At 41.4% G+C, this 16,358-nt stretch overlaps 1 protein-coding gene across 7 annotated transcripts in view; it reads right to left on the bottom strand.

Annotated features, from left to right (window-relative positions):
* The window catches only part of ALCAM (activated leukocyte cell adhesion molecule), a 254,083-nt gene that overhangs the window by 22,140 nt on the left and 215,585 nt on the right, over positions 1 to 16,358 (bottom strand). For 3 of the 7 annotated variants that reach the window (XM_053307294.1, XM_053307295.1, XM_053307297.1), the window contains 2 exons: positions 12,249 to 12,365; positions 7,671 to 9,888 (listed from right to left, as the gene is read on the bottom strand). The exons of 1 other annotated variant lie outside the window; for it this stretch is intronic. In XM_053307294.1, the coding sequence (XP_053163269.1) occupies positions 12,278 to 12,365 (88 nt within the window). In that variant the 3' untranslated portion in view covers positions 7,671 to 9,888; positions 12,249 to 12,277. 3 more of the 7 variants (XM_053307299.1, XM_053307298.1, XM_053307296.1) reach the window with 3 other exon arrangements.

Here is a 16,358-nt window from a genome sequence, read left to right as displayed (position 1 = left end):
TCAGCAGCTAGGTATCTGAATTTTAAAATGGCTGAATTTTAATTTTAAAGTGGCAGCTGCCAGTTTCCTTTTAAAAGCACTAAATGCAAAGCCCTAATGCATAGCCCAAAAGGGGAAGACAAAATGGTGGGGAGGGGTGGGGCGGTTTGTGGTGGCACAAAAACTAAATACAAAAAGATGGGTGAGGTGTGCATGGGTCAGGCTCTATCACCCCAGGCCCAGATTTTTTTAATGTACTTAGCAACAGACTCTGGCTTGTGTTCTGGGGGAATTGAGATGGAGAAAAACATTCTCTCTGTCTGTTTTCTCCATAGGATGCATAGTTTTATAAACAGATGATGTCCCTCCCTAGTCAACCTGATTGCTCACACGATTCTTCATCCAGCTCCTGATCTACACACACAAGATCTGCTTCCATGAACAGACAGCCCCAGCTGCATGAGGCAAGTGTGTACAGTTTCCTACAAAGCTCAGTATAAATGGAGTAAAATGGTGGCTTTGATTTGTCTTTGTTTCTTCCCTGCTACACTTTGTATTAATCATATTAATAATGGCATTAAAGTTGCTGCGTTTAAAATCTGGGATGTGTCAAAAGTGTTGAACTTCAGGTTTTAAGCTGTCATGCTTGACAAATTAATTACAAGAGTTGGAGATGGCAGCTCAAGGAACAGCCGATATGCTCTCTTTGGCTGTCTTTCATTTTTTGGAAAGTTCCCTTGTAATGTGAGCTGCCTCTTGCCATAATGTGGCTTTTCTAATCAGAATGTGTGTTAATTTGGAGAGATGAATCCTCAAATCCTTTAAACCCACTGAGATTTGCTGTAAATAGAATGAGTGTATAATACTTTGTTTACCAAGCTATCTATCATGCCACATTTGAAGATGGATTTGTTTACAGAAAAGCTTAATATGTAATTTCAGAATGAAAAGCACCTCTCTTGGGGGAGGGGAGACGAGAGAGGCAATCTGAACCCTGCTTTAGAATCTTGTGTCTCTTGATTATGGGCTTCAGGGGCCACAGACCCTCCCTTGATGTGCATAAAAGCCTCTTTAATCTAGACATCCATAGCTTGATTGGATGCTCAATTGAAGCAGGTTTGCTAAATCATTTAGGATCAAATTATTGACTGGTAGCTTCATTTCTGATTTGCAGCAATTGTGGTTGTGGATCATAAGCTTTATGGAAGTGATCTTGTTCTCTCTCTCTTTTGTAAATTTAAATGAGTTATTGCTACCATTGTTTTAGTTATTATATGTGGGAATGGGTTGAACAGAGATTTTTGTGTCCCTGCCTCATTATGACAGTATGTGATCCAATGTGTTGTCTTTGCATGCTAAAAATGATTGTGAAGAAGAAATTAACTACCCACATGCAAAAAAAAGGAGAGGGGGGGAGGAATGAAAACTAGTTATCTTATCAAATATTTGAACGGAGAATTATATGCTCAATTCAAGGACGTATCTTGAATTCTTTTCTTTCTCTTCCATGACTTGATGACATTTGTGCACATTTGACTCTAACATTATTAATAATTCTTGGGTACTGCCAGATAAGAGAACTTAAATGTACATGGTTTTATGTGGATATTAAAGAAATGGATTCAGTCCATCACCCAAGCACAGGAGTTATGTTCAGTATTGGAGGAGTAGGTCAACTTACAGATTCCCACAAAGAGATGTATATACTTGAGAGCCCAAACTGAACATCTGATGTTCTTTTAACATGATGAAATTGTTGCAAGGAGTGGAAGGTTTTCAACTGGCAGGCTTCCAGAGCTTGCTGCACTTATTCCAGGTAACCACAGAACAGCCTGCACAGAGCTGATTGGACTATGTTGACCCTAGGCAACTACAAACCATCCCAGAACATCTATCAGGCCTTGCTTGAACGACCAGTTGCAGTGCTAGCTTAAGTATTAATGTTGCCTGAGGTGAAGCCACACTGCTGGCCATGCCCCTTACACTGCCCACACCCCTTCCCCTTTTTGTACTGCTGTAGCTTTTCAGTGTGCCAGGGTGGATGGCATTTTAACCCCATCCATCCTGGTGTACTGAGAAGCTACAGTGGCATGAGATGCTTGAGCTCATGCAAAGGCTACTGAGATGTTGAGCTTGGACACTGCCCTTCTGAGCCAAGTTATCCATGCAGCAAGGCTGTAGCAGATTTAAGCCCAGCCTTTGTCTCAAAGCAAACCCACTGGGGGGGACAAAAAATGCTGAATCGCTCCCTCCATGTTGACTCAACAAAGGCTGTTCCTTTAAAACTCAAGACTGCTTCCTCAGTAGCTGATTCGCTGCCACCACACCCTAATTATTACAGGGTTTGGGTGAATGTCCAGGGAGACCCTCCTTCCTTTTTCCAAGGGAAAAGTCCAAAAACCCTTCCACATGCAGCCTACATGTGATGAGAACACTTGGGAGAGTGAGTTGCTGAGCAATCGAACCTGAGATGTGATTGCACCAGAGTAAAACCCCTTTTCCTGAGTTAAAAATCCACTCAGAGGCAGGTAAAATACAAATAACAAAAAGAGAAAACTTTATTCAAAATACTACAGACTACTTCAATCTGAGGCTTCCTCAGCTTTTCGTTACAGGAAAAAGGAACACTCAGTAACTACAAAAAGCACCTTTGAGAGTCTACAGAGACTTTTGCAATGCCCTAGTTGGGGAAAAAAAGGGCATAGGCTCAGTTTCTCTTAGTTTGTTACATTACAAATAAAAACACAATAAACCAGTTATAAGGATTTGTAAAGCACTAAAAGAAAGAAATCTAACACGAGCTAACTAGCAAACTGTTCCTGTGCTAAACCCTTCAAAAGCCCCAAAGCCCTGGCTTCCTTCCCCCTTGAAACTCACCCCAAACGCCAGGAGACATTTCAAACTTCCTACAATCCTGTCTCTCAAGGATCAGAAGATGTCCTTCCATGAGATAATTCTTCAGGCTAGCTTTTAACCATTAGGCAGCAAAAGCTTCCCACTAAGCATTCTGCCCGTCCTATCATCCCCCCCTCACCAGCTCCTTCTGAGAACAAAGGCACGCTTCTCTTCCTGCTGCATGGCCCTCAAGGTCCCACCCACTGAGTGCTGAGTGGCTCTTCCCTAGCATGTCAGTCAGAACAGGGTTCACTTTCGGTTCACTCTGTAGGGTAAGGGAGGGCCAATTGCTACAAAGGCACCAAATATTTCATGGGAGTGCACTATCTAGTCAAACTAGCGGAGGTGGAGGAGGACTGTGATCCTGTGATTTACTGGCAGCCCATAGCCACATGTAGCAAGATCTGGCCATGGTTGCCCAGGAATACCTGTCTTGTCCACCAATCCATGTTCCAAGCCTGTCCAGCATGACAGGTGATGTGGTGACTGTACCTTCCTGGAACCTGAATTGGTGAAGCAGCTGGTTTTCTGAAAAGTAGATCTTCTGCAGCTGGTGCATCCTAAACTCCATACACTAGAAAAGTGAGTGCCTCTCTCACACCACCATCTGTGGTTGCTGCACTCCATCACCTCCCCCCCCCCATTATTTACCTTAAGTTTATGAATGTGCAGCTTAGTCTCTTAACTCTGACTGTGCTAGGGACCCTGCACACAGATTCATCTTCAAGCTGCTTTACAATTGCCACCCCTCTGTGTGCCTCTAGCCAGGCCAGGACAATTTAGTTGGACTTGTTGATTGGAAGTCATGCACAGACCAAATCATGGGCTTACAGCTGAGAAACATCTACTACACATTCTTCTGTAATCTGCCATGGACCTGCTTGCCTGGCAGGCAGAACCAAACTTCTGCCTGCCAGCCTGAACCGAACTTCTGCCTGCCTGCCTGCCAGCCTCTGCATTCATTGAGCTCCAGTCCCATGGGACTTTCTGTGTTAGCATGCCATTCCATTCTAGGATGGTCTAGCCAAGTTTGGTTACTGGACACTCTGTGTTTGAAGCCATGGGCTTATGACTTAGGCAGCATGTAGACAAGCATAGGCCAGACCCATCTATCTGCCTCTTGTTCCAATGCCTCATACCACACCACAAGCAAACTTCTGCCTGCCTGCAAGCCTCTGCATCAGTTCAGCTCCAGTCCTTGAGCTCTGACCCCATTATTCTACACAATGGTGCAGCTCCGATCTTCCTCAGAGCAAACCATTATTCCACATGCTGCCTGCCTCTTGCTCCCTTGCAAAATGCAGCACCACAGACACACACTTCGGCCTGCCTGTATGTGGGTTCCCTACCTCAACTCTGACCCCAATAGGAAACCACTGGCTCAACTCTGATCTGCCTCAGCACCATTGCTCTGGTACTGCTGGAAGCCTGCCTGCCTGCCTTTTCCACTCTGCTCCACAAAGTACCTGCAATACATGTTCTCGTCTGCATTCCTAGCTCAGCCCAGTCCCGCAAGTTAGTCATTATAGGGGGCTCTGCTATCACTACCAGGTGCTCAATGCATCCCTGGCTGCACAAAACACCCTGATGGCTAACTGCTTGTAACGTGGGGAGTAGTCTTCACAAAAGTAAAACTTCCCAGCAAAGGGGATAAATAAATAAGTAAAAACGTGAGAGGGAGAATGCGCCACCTTCTCAAAAACCCTAGCACATATCACCCTGCACGTGGGAGCACAGTTTTCTCAAAATGGGGCCACGAATGCCTTCAAGCATTCAAGTTAAGCAAGGCTACAAGTATCTTAAGCCAGGGTAGGCAATCTTGGTTCTCCAGCTGTTGTTGAACTGCAACTCCAACCAACCCCAGCCACAACAGATTGTGGCTGGAGAGAATGGGAGTTGTAGTTCAACAATTGCTGGAGAGCCATAGTTGACTAACCCTGATAGGGAGAAGATCTTGTGATAGCAAGCATGAATTGTCCCCTTTGCTAAGCAGGGTCCACCCTGGTTTGCCTTTGAATGGGTGACATGTGAGCACTGTAAGATATTTCCCTTAGGGATGGGGCTCCTCTGGGGAAAGCATCTGTACGCAGAAGGTCCCAAGGTCCCTCCCTGGCACCTCCAAGATCGGGCTGAGAAAGACTCCTGCCTGCAACCATGGAGAAGGTGCTGGCAGCCTGAGCAGGCAATACTGAGCTAGATGGACCAATGGACTGACTCAGTATAAGGCAGCTTCCTATGATCTAAGCAAAGCAGAAACCTTGGCATCTCTACATGACGTTGTGGTGGTATATAATATGCATTTTGTTGGTTTACCATTATTTCCTATGGGACTATGCATCATTTCGATATAATGTGTCAGACCGATTCGATCCAGTCTGAGGAACAATACTTTTTTATCTGTTGAATCATATCAGCATCAGATTGGATCTGATATTTTGATCTGTGCACAGCCCTATCTCGCTATTCCCCTGGGAAGGCCAGAGCAGCTTCTAATTCAAGCACTGACCAGGCTCAGACATGCCTGGCTTTAACAATGTAACAGCATCACGCGACTCAGTACTGACCATTTGGAAACTTTATCTTTTTATGATTTCCACCCTGCCTTCCCTACACACGCACACAAATCAATAAAAGCCTATACCAGCACCTTTAATTTCACTCTGAAACAAACTGGCAAACAGTGCAGCTACCACAGCACAGGTGTAATAAACTGATGGCATGTGATCCCCATTAGCACCCCATGGCAGCAACATTCTGTTTCCATTACCAGTCAGTAGTGAGACTGGGTATTAAGGGCACCTGCAGCTGTTACACTGGTGAAGCTATGCAGGTTTGAGTCTGGCCAATGCATGGATGGGAAGCTACTCTGAGTATGCCAAAGGAAGTGAAACAGGGATCCAGCAAGTTAAATAATATATCCTGAACTTGTATCTCAGTTCTCAAATTTTGCACCTTGCCTATTGATTTACCCTAATCTCAAGCTCAATATCTGTTCAGATCCACGCAGAGGTTTTGAGCACCTGAATCTCCCACCACTATTTTTGACTATATAGCCAGGCCACTTGCAGAAACGGTGTATGTGTGTATCCCTTCATTTGAAACAACCCATGTGGGTAGGTGTGTGATACTTTCCTGTACAGTTACCCTCAGCCTTAACCACAAAGCCTTGACTTTTCAGTCACAAGACTGAAAAGTTCTATATCAGTGGTTGACTGGATTCCACCTCTGTTCCCATTAAATTGCTATGCAAGCAGAGACTGTAAGGAAAAAAGGCTTCAGATTGCTACCACTGATGCTGTCCAGAAAATCCAAATCCCAGAATACTTTGTCCAAAAAATCAAGATTTCTTGATTGGAATGGGAATTGTAGAATACAAATCATTATCTTCTTTTCCCTCCATTTGTCTTCTAATGTTCTCTAACTTTGAAAGCAGTGTTTACTGTTCTCCCCCACCCAATTTCATAACTTCCCCCCAAAATGCTATACACTCACTCTCTACTATGTTGTTTCTTCCCCTACCCTCATGTTCTTTTCCATGTGTCATATGACTGTATATTTGATCATTCAGTCCTTCCCTCCAGCCCAGTTTTGGTAATAATCTGACTGTCATAATCACTTTGCATAGTCACTCCCAGATTACTCTATTTCTGATTAGACTGATTCACTGGAAACTGAATTTTCATGGACTGAACATACTGAACTTGCTGTTCAGACTGGTTGCCAGTCATATGGAATGGCTCTGTGTCAGGCTCTCTTAAACATTTTCAAAATGCACCACTGTTTTAATTATTCCCCATATCCGTTGATGGTACAGGCCCAACCCAGCACTTCCAAATCTCAGCAAAATCAATGACATTATGCATCAATCCCACTGACTGTTTAATTTTCTTTTGATTGTGTCCTACTGCATTACATTTTATTTTCTGAAATCACTTTTTGGTTCAAGATCTTCTAACTGCATAATTTGATGAGTGTGGCCCTATTTACATGTTATGTTTAGTGCATGGATAATCTGTATCCCTTGTATGCATTTGCAGATCTATATGCATGTAGAATTATTATGATCAACATTATGCTCAATGCGTGTATAGTAAAATACCAGCTAGCTGTGCTCTGCATTTGAGAGAGGCTGTACCCGGCTTCACTTTTAAATGTAGTCATTCACACAAAAACATGAAGATGTGTGCAGATACCTATATGCATGTACAACATAATGTCTGGAGAGGACTAGTATCTTTGTCCTGTTAGGTTATGCTATACTGCAGGTGCATGAAATGGGCTTCCTAGACAGTCTGAGGATGGATACAAAAGGCTACAATCCTAAGCACACTTACTTACATGTAAACATAATCAAAATCAATGGACTTAATTCCAGTTAAAGATATTTACTAGTGAGTTTAGAAGCTTTTTGGTAGGTACAGAAGAGTAAGTATGGGGGTTTGCTAGAGTACTTTCTTCACATTCTCACTGGGTATTTAAGCTGCATTTTAACCAATGTGTATTCATACCAAGAATTCCAAGTCAATTTCATGCATCTGATTAAATAGGCTGTTGATTATGAAAGCAGATGACATGATAAACTAGTTGGTGCCTAGAGCCTCAGCATTTTATCTTAGGACTGGTATTTCACATTGATCAATAAATTGCACTCCATCTCTCAGAAATCAAGTCAATTGACCAAAATCATGCATATGCAAAAACACTGGCATGGCCAGGATGCCTATTGTAATTCCTCAGAGGTTTGTTGTTTCACACATATACAAATATTTCCCTTCAACTGAAATGTCAGACAGATCTGTGAAAACATACTTCACTTTTATTGTCTTTTAGGCATGAATGGCAACAATTTGTACTGTTGATTCCTAAAACATGTCTGATGTGAACTCTGAAAAGTGAAGAACGCCCCCTCCAAGAATTACATTGGATGGTCAGTAGAACCTCAAAAGGTGAAAGTATTGTTCCTTTTTCATGATACTGGATGCAGAAGTTAAATGCTTTCATTTTTGGTGTCCACTCTGGTTTCAAGTCTGATTAGTTGTGGGACTTGCTTTATTTTACAAGCCAGAAGGGTTCCCTCCCTTAGTGGGAGCACTTCTTGTATGTTTTATATTACATACAATTAAAATACATGACAAGATTGCACTGAAAACCGTTTTTCCCTTTTCTATACTCATACCAATTGAATTTTCTCATAATAGCAGTGATGTCTTCACACCAAAACAAAATTATATATAATCTTTTTTTTGTGTGTGTTCACATTTTATTTTGGAAAACAGGTGCTTAAAAATTGTAGAATTTTTTTTCCAACAAAATTCTAAAAAAAAGAAAAAAAGGAAAAAAAATCACAGTATTTACAAAGATATCATTAATGGCTTAGCCATGCAAAACAAATGACTTTGGTTTTATCCCCTTTTAACTTTGGTTTAAACATTGACCAAGATTAATTTTTCCCTTGCCAAATAAAGCCTTAAATGCTGAGAGGACTTTAACAGGATAAGTTCTTTTGTAATATCTTATACAGTGTTGAATTTATAGGACATTTCATGTATTTAATCCATGCCAATATACTACAGGAAGCTTTTATTTAAGACATCAGTCACTACTGCCCAGACATTTAACATTTTACAATTTACAAGTAACAGTGTTTCTTTTCCTAAGTGGCAAAATACATCTCCTAATTTCCATCTCAAATTTTATTCTACTAACCTCTCCACAATCTACAGAATCTTCCGGTTTTCCTGGCTCATAAATCTGTAAACAGAAACCTGATGCTTATTCTAGTAACTTATCTTCCTGCCGTGATCAACATTATCTATTACATTCTCCCAGATGCTATTCTTCTGCTAAAGAGAACACATTGCTAAATACTGCTGTCTACTTGCCCTGATCTATTCAAATGCTTCTTTTTATGCTAACTTTCTAAAAAAATTCTCAAGCATAAAACAGGTTTATAAAGTTACAATCTTGAATGTAACTAAAGATACATAGATTTCATTTCATTGTTACAATTTCATGTACTTTTTGATAAATTATGTACCAGTTAAAAACACTAAATTATCTCAAGGTGCAATATCCGTAGTGTAGTTAACAAAAACACACACACACAAAAATATATATTCTATTTTGTGGAAAAATGCAGCTTTGATATGATCACTTAAAAAAAAACAACACCTCCAATTCTTACTGATTTTTCTTTGAAATTAAGAGACAGGTAATTTTTAAGGCAGTGGATAACAAAAGCATTTCAGAACGAATTCATAATTCCAGTCATTCACGCTATATATCATGGAATTGCAAGAACAATTAGTTTTCCAGAATGCTATCAATAAAAAGATTTGTTTCTAAAAAAAAGACTTATTAGTAGACATCTGCATTCACGACAACATGAATTTTGTGTACCACCCCACTCTCCTTCAGAAATTATATACATGTCCTTTACAGTTGATCAAGTTTTTATTTTATAAATTGTCTTTATTTGTTTTTACAGATGTATTTTTTCCCCTTTTTCTTTAGTGGTGTTTGCAAAATGGAGAGAGGAGTGTCCCATTTTCCCATAAGGCAATCTTATAAATTAGAGACTTGCTGTGCAAAGTACAAGTTTTACTGATAGCAATCAGAATTAGAAATGTACTTCTTTAAAGGGCATGAAAACCAACGGAAATAAAAACATTACACTATACATCAGATTACCAGCGACTCCCAGAACAAAGCCTTACAGTGTATAAAAATAGCTACGTAAAAAATTTACATAAAGGCAAACCAAAAGAAATCTTCAGTGCAGACATTTACAAAAAAAATATATATTCAAACAGAACACAAATTTGTGACCTATTATCACGGCTGTTGCCAAAAATTAGTTTGCTGATATTTTTGTAAGGTTGAAATAACCGTAAATTCCTCTGAAAACTTGATAGAATGGTCTGTTTAATACTTGAACCATGAATAGCTGTCATGTCTTTGTATATATCTTAAATACAATCCATGTTCATGCTTCAGTTGGCCTATGTTTATTGTCTGAAAATGTGAAAAGCAAGGTCAGTCAAGATGATCTAGCACAATAACAATAGTACAAGACAATGGGGAATTTTTTTTCAAAATGTTCTATGTCATATTACATTTTGCTAATTAATAAAAATGGCTCCAAGATTAGTCATTTGTGCATTATAAGACTTTTGATTTTAATTATGAATTTCATGTTGGGAATATGATGAGGCTGTTCTCATGAGCAGCGTAAGACAGGCTAGGGAAGCCTAGCCTGGGTTAGGCTGCAAATGAGAACCACCGGGAGTGGGCCCGATCTCTGTAGAGGCAGCACCGCCTAGCCCAGCTTTTAGCCTGGGCTAAGGGCACAAGCACCCCCTTAACCCAGGCTCTGCAGTCACAGAGGTGGGCACCTAGCGCGCCCGTCTCTTGGGGAATCCCCCAATATACAGCGCGCTTGGCATTGTGGGATAAGTGGGGGCAAGGACGTGTTGTTCCAGCTCTCCAGTGATCGCTCATCTGTGAGTGTGTTCCGTGCTCCCAGCAATCATTGGGGTGGTGGTGGTGGATATGGGAGAAGAGCAGCCTTGCCCCCACCCATCCGCGTGAATGACCTCAACATCTGCATAAAGGCAGGACATGCATCTTAAAACATAAAATCATGAACAAACAAGCAAGGTCTGTTGCAAGATAGCAACCGCAGAGCAACACAGTCCACAAAATATTTGTTAAGAAAGTGATGAAAATATCATGCAAAATGATTCTGAACTTCTCAGCTGCTTTCCCCAAGAACCCTATCATATTACTTTTTAAGAGGCTCTGAAAATCTCTGTCTTGACACAAGGCAGAGCTGACCCTCCCATATAACTTCTACCCTCTTTCCAGAAAGTCTCAATACCTGATGCACTGCCAAGCCAAACACATCAGACTCTCCAAACTGTTCACAAGTTTAAATGGAGGCTCTCCAGCACCTCATGGGGCATTATTCAGCAGCTGGCTTCTCTTTCATGCCCCTGCTTGGGGCAGAAGTGGCTTGTCCTAACAAGTTGGGGTGTGTGTGCAAACGAGGCACAGCTGCCTCTAGTTCTTGGTAGCCCCAGTTGTGCCTCTCTCTCCCATCCTGCTCTAGTATTAATGAGAACCACACTGCCTGCAGATGGGCCATTCCTCAGGTAGAGCTGTGCACACAGTTCTACTTGAAGAATGGCCAGCCTGCAGGCAGTGTGGCTCTCATTCATACCAGGGCAGGAGGGAAGAGAGAGCCCCCCCAGCTCATTAGGATGAGTCACTACTAGCTTGAGTGGCCTCTTAGCAGCAGCAGAACTCTGACCAATGGATTAGAAGGGCTTTGGTTTAATGCAAAGCGTGTCTTTGTTGATTTCGTTGTCCTTTTTAATTGCCTAGTCCGGCTTCCCAGTTTGAATACTGAATGCTTGTCCTGCATCCTCTCCCATCTCATCTGAAATCATTGTGCAGTCCCTGAGGCTTCCCTGAGTCTTAGCTGGCTCCTGGTGTTCCTGAATTCCTGATCCCATCTCTCTCCCCTTAGGTCTTGGCCCCCATGCTAAGTACTCATCCGTGCTGAAGGAACTCTAGCTTCTCTTTTGGATTAACTTTTAAATCTCAATATGGGTTAAACCCCATTTTTGCTTTGTTGCCTTGAATGTGGTCTCTGATGTAAGGCATTATGGCTGGATACATGAAACATTTTCTCAGAAGAGATAGCCAAAGAGTGAAATTCAATAACCTGCCTATGCAGACATACAGACAAATTGCAGCAACGGGGGTGGAGGTAGGCAGAGGTCTGCTTCTCAAAACAGGCACGCTGGTCTGGGGAAGAGAGTCTTGTAGAAGGCTATATCTGTCCAAGCAACTGCTTGCGCAACTTAGTGAATATTGTGAATACTAACCTTTGGCAAACGACTGTTCCACAAAAGGTTAGGCTCCAACCCAAACATGTTTGAAGGATAGACCCATCTCAGTACCAGGCTGTATAATACAGACAGTGAAGTTCTTCTCACGATCAGATTCTGGCTTAGCCCACGCTCCCCGCAGCTGATCATGCCTGCAGCCCTGGGCAGCTGGATTGGCTGCCCACATGACTGTCACAGCTCTGAAACGGAGCCTGTGGGGGCTGTAGGGATCGGGAGCTGTGTGACCCCCGGAAGCTCCAGGCTGCCCTGCGGGAATGCCACGATCAGTCGAAATTGAGCTTTCTACTGATTGTGGGAATAGCTTCAGTACTTGTCTCCTGGTAGTGGTTACAACTCTTGATTGGGTAATAACAGGCAGTAAATGGGTGGGGGGGACACCGCATTCTAAGTTTCAAAAAGCTATTTTCTTAAGAGATAGATATTCTGCTCAGGGAGCATACAAAAGGTGTTCACACCTACCTAGAACGGTGGCTGACGAGTGGTTTCTCTCAAGCTTCCAATTTGTGATTGTTTTCTTCTAACTTTTTATTTTCTTCTATATTGCCAAGATCTTTATCTACATGTTTTGATGCTGCCCTAAAATTGAAACAATAATAGTGTGACCTCTCATCTTGCTATTGCCTTTAGTTGTACTCAGCTCTGTGGATCAACGCACAACAACATTTCATCCCCTGCAAGAGAGAATACTTACTGTTCAGCTACAATTACAACTGCACTGGCAAATGACAAATACTTTAATGTAGTGAAAACTACAGAAAGGCTGTTCATACTTGGTGATAACCGATCTGAAATTCATCGTAAGAACATAGGAAGGTGCCTTCTACTGAGTCAGACCACTGGTCCATCTAGCTCAGTATTGCCTACGCTAGCAGCAGCTCTCCAAGGTTTCAGGCAGGAGTCTTTCCCAGCCCTATCAGGAGATGCCAGTGATTGAACCTGGGGCCTTCTGCATGCAGAGCAAACACTCTACTACTGAGCTACAGCCCCACCCTCAAATCTTCACTTGTAATTTATGTATGATCAGGTGCTGGCTAGAGCAATGTGTATTTCTTCACACAGGCTTTCTTCATTTATCCTTGACAGGGTGTTGTAATGAATACCAAACTGCTTTTAAATATCTGTATAGCAACCCCTTCTGCATTCAGGTAATGGTTGTCTCTTTGAAGTCTAAATCACACAGCTGAAGATGTTGATGAGAACTTGCAAAGTACTGTTTAGAAGGGCATACACACCTCTTTCTGGAGAGTGGCTGGGTTCTGCTTGCACATGAAAAATAGAAGTCTGGATTTATCGCAATTGTGACTGACAACATCTGGAAACGCAAATGACTAAAGGTGATTTCATAATCTAACCTGTTCATGAGGCTCCATGTAGAGAATCCTTTGCCTGTCTGTATTGGTCCCCAGAAGAAGGGAGAGGGCAGCCTCCCCCCTAGAGACTAAGACATGCAAATGTCTGAGAGCCTTCCAACAGTCCTACCTACTTCCCACATTCACACCTAAGGCTTCCCTGCTGACACACAGATATTGGCTGTGCCCCCTAGTTCCTTTTTTCTGCCCCAACCAATAACCAATAATTTTCTTCTGAAGAAGAAAACAGATTCTGTCAAAGGGAAAAAATTAATCTTTGTGCTGATGTTACTGTTGCTATGTTTTCTATGCTGTCCCTGCTAGTGGTCAGAACAGTGATTGGTATTATCCTTATCTGGCTTTGAAATGTCAAGTGCTCAGATTTCAATGGGTCTAATATAAACACTCAAACACCTACAGTATGTTTAGAAATGTCCTGAATTCTCAAAGGTGGTGAAGAGAGCAGGAATGATAACTCATTTAAGTGAGAAGTTTAACTTTCTTTAAAAATAAAAATAAAAGACAGATTTATTAATTGAGTGAAGGCATAGTGTAGCTTAACACAATACCATGCTCAAGTTTTCATTACATGTGGAAGAACCTTTCACAGTCTGCCAAGGTGAAAGACTCCTGTATTAGTGTGATAACATTTTAAAATGTTAAAAACCGAAGCTTTAAAATGTAAATGTGCAAACCCATATAAGTGATACAAATGAAATCCCTGGTGTCAAAGGCAGCTTAACACATGCACATCTCTTCCTCAGAGAAAGAATTGCGATGGGTTTATGTCTATGCTCAACATGGCTTTAGGGTATGTGTGCTGAAGTGACTAATATTTCATATGTATAACTCAGCAAAGCAGTGATGCAGAAGATCATACACAGGCAGGCTACAGAGGCTTACGAGACTTTTGTTTTCCATAAATTGAGAGCTGCTTCAAGTATTTATAGTTGAAAGAAGCAGGATTTATAGGAGGTGTTTCAACACTCATGAGTCGAGGCAAAGCACAGTGTTTTTTCATTTATCACTTTTGTAACAAATGACCTCACACGTGTGAGGATTCCATGTTTGTGTGATGCCTTCAGCATGCAAAGAGGAGAACAAGCAATAAGATGGCATGCCTCCTTTCACCATAATGTTTCTGATTATAGGGTAAATTTGAAATGGTAGTGGAATGCGTGCATATTATTTGCCTTTGTATGGTACTCTCATCACAGACTAAATCAGCAAAAAAGTAAACTAGAAGAAACTGGTCTCAGTGAGGATAGGGAACAGGACTAGGAATCTGTAGCAGAAATAAGGGCTAATTTCTAATTTGGGAAAGTAGCAGAAAAAAGGGCTAATTTCAGACAGAGAGAGGACTTCACTCAGTATGTGTTGATTCTGCATGTTGATCTCCTAATCACACTTCCTCTTCTCAAAGGTTTACATTAGCTTCTACAGTCTCTTCATGCCCATGCATAAGGTATAAACCAGCTAATGCTACAGTATGTGCCTTTTGCATCTCCCTCTTGCCTGATTTTTACATTTGAGTTTGAGAACTCATTTAAACAAACCATTAATGCGGTGGCAATCCCTCAAAATCGGCTCTGTTTAATTGCCTTCCCTTAGGACAGTTATAATGGAGCAGTAAATGGGAATTATACTCTTCCAGAACTTCACATATCTGAAGATTGGAAAGCCTTTATTGAAGTGCCATTTGCTCATGATAGAGTGGGTGGCATAGGTGTTACATCATATTAAGTAAATGCAGATCTGAGCCATCACTGTAAAATTGTGAAAGGGACCTTGAGGATGGCTATGTTGGTAAATGGGAAGACACATCTGTTCTGTGTTTGAAATATGTACTGCGCTTGGCCATTATGCGTTTCCTCTTAAATTTATATATTTGTCACTCACATAGATTTGCTTTGATTAGATTTTTTTTCTATAATCAGTTAGTGCTAAACTGAGGTTTCTGATGATAAAAATGTAATTCTAAATGGCATTGCCTTGCCATTCCCAATAACAAGCATATAACCTGTTACTTTGCTATAACATTTTTTTAAACTAGACCTTGGAGCAATGTGTTGCTATGAGACCTCACTGAAGCTATAGAGAATTGGAATTGCATATTTGAAATGAAGGGAATGAACAAAGTGCATTGACAAACAAAGTGCGCGCACACACACACACAAACACACACACCCCATTGCTGATATACTCTTTGATAAAGAAAGACATTTCTCTAATCCACACATGCACTTAGAGGAATGCACTTATGATACATTCTCAGAGGTAACAGAATAATATATTTAAAAATGTATGCTTTTCTTCATAATACTATTACAAGAAGAGAGTAGCAGTAAGTAATGGCCAACTGCAAAAATGTGAGATTTGTTGGCCAACATCTAGATTAGTGGTGTGTGTACATACTACTGCAGCGCTGCAGGAAAGTGTAGTGGGCTTCCCTCTGAAGCTCACTGTGCATCACAAAAACATGTCCCTGCGGGTCACATGACCTGGAACTCAGTCTGGATGTCAGCCACTGTTAAAAGTACATATTAAAGAAGTCAAAGTGAGCCATAACCCCTCTACCCAGACTTTTCCAGGGATGAAGACACCACAGTTTCCTAAATAGATACTGAGAGGTCAAGTTTACTAGAAAGGGGAGAAGTGGCAACTTACTCCAACACAAGACTTAACACAACAGAGAGGAAATGGATATATCAGACATAAAAATAAGTCATAACAGTGGAAACAAGCGAACTCCTATGGATATTACTGAAGTATGTCATGGGGTTTCTGAGACGTTAGTCCTTCTCGTGACAGCATAGCACAGCACTGCAGGAGCTCTTATAATTGTTATAGATTGGAACCCATTGTATCTCTAACCTTTATTTAACAAATTTATACTACACCTCTCCTCACCAAAGTCACCACCATGCAGTTTACAACACAATGACAAAAACGATGACAGCAGACCTTTGCAGCAATCACTGCTTTGTACAGTTCCTAAGATAGGTAATTTTATTTTCCTAGCTTATTTCTCATGAAGTGACAATTTTGCTGTCTTGGAACAGATTAACAGAACTTCCTACCTAACTGCAGCAGCACAATGACAGTTTTGATACTGTTCCCTTCCCCAGGAATTCTCTGTGCCACCCAAAAATATGTCCCCAAGGGCTGTGCATCCCTTGGGGACATATTTTCAGGTGGCACAGGGCACTTCCTGGGGAAG

Source organism: Hemicordylus capensis, chromosome 3 (genome assembly GCF_027244095.1).
Source record: "Hemicordylus capensis ecotype Gifberg chromosome 3, rHemCap1.1.pri, whole genome shotgun sequence".
In the NCBI taxonomy this organism is placed as follows: domain Eukaryota; kingdom Metazoa; phylum Chordata; class Lepidosauria; order Squamata; family Cordylidae; genus Hemicordylus; species Hemicordylus capensis.
The sequence above is the reverse complement of the archived record's forward strand: the minus strand, read 5'-3'. Positions and strand labels throughout refer to the sequence as shown.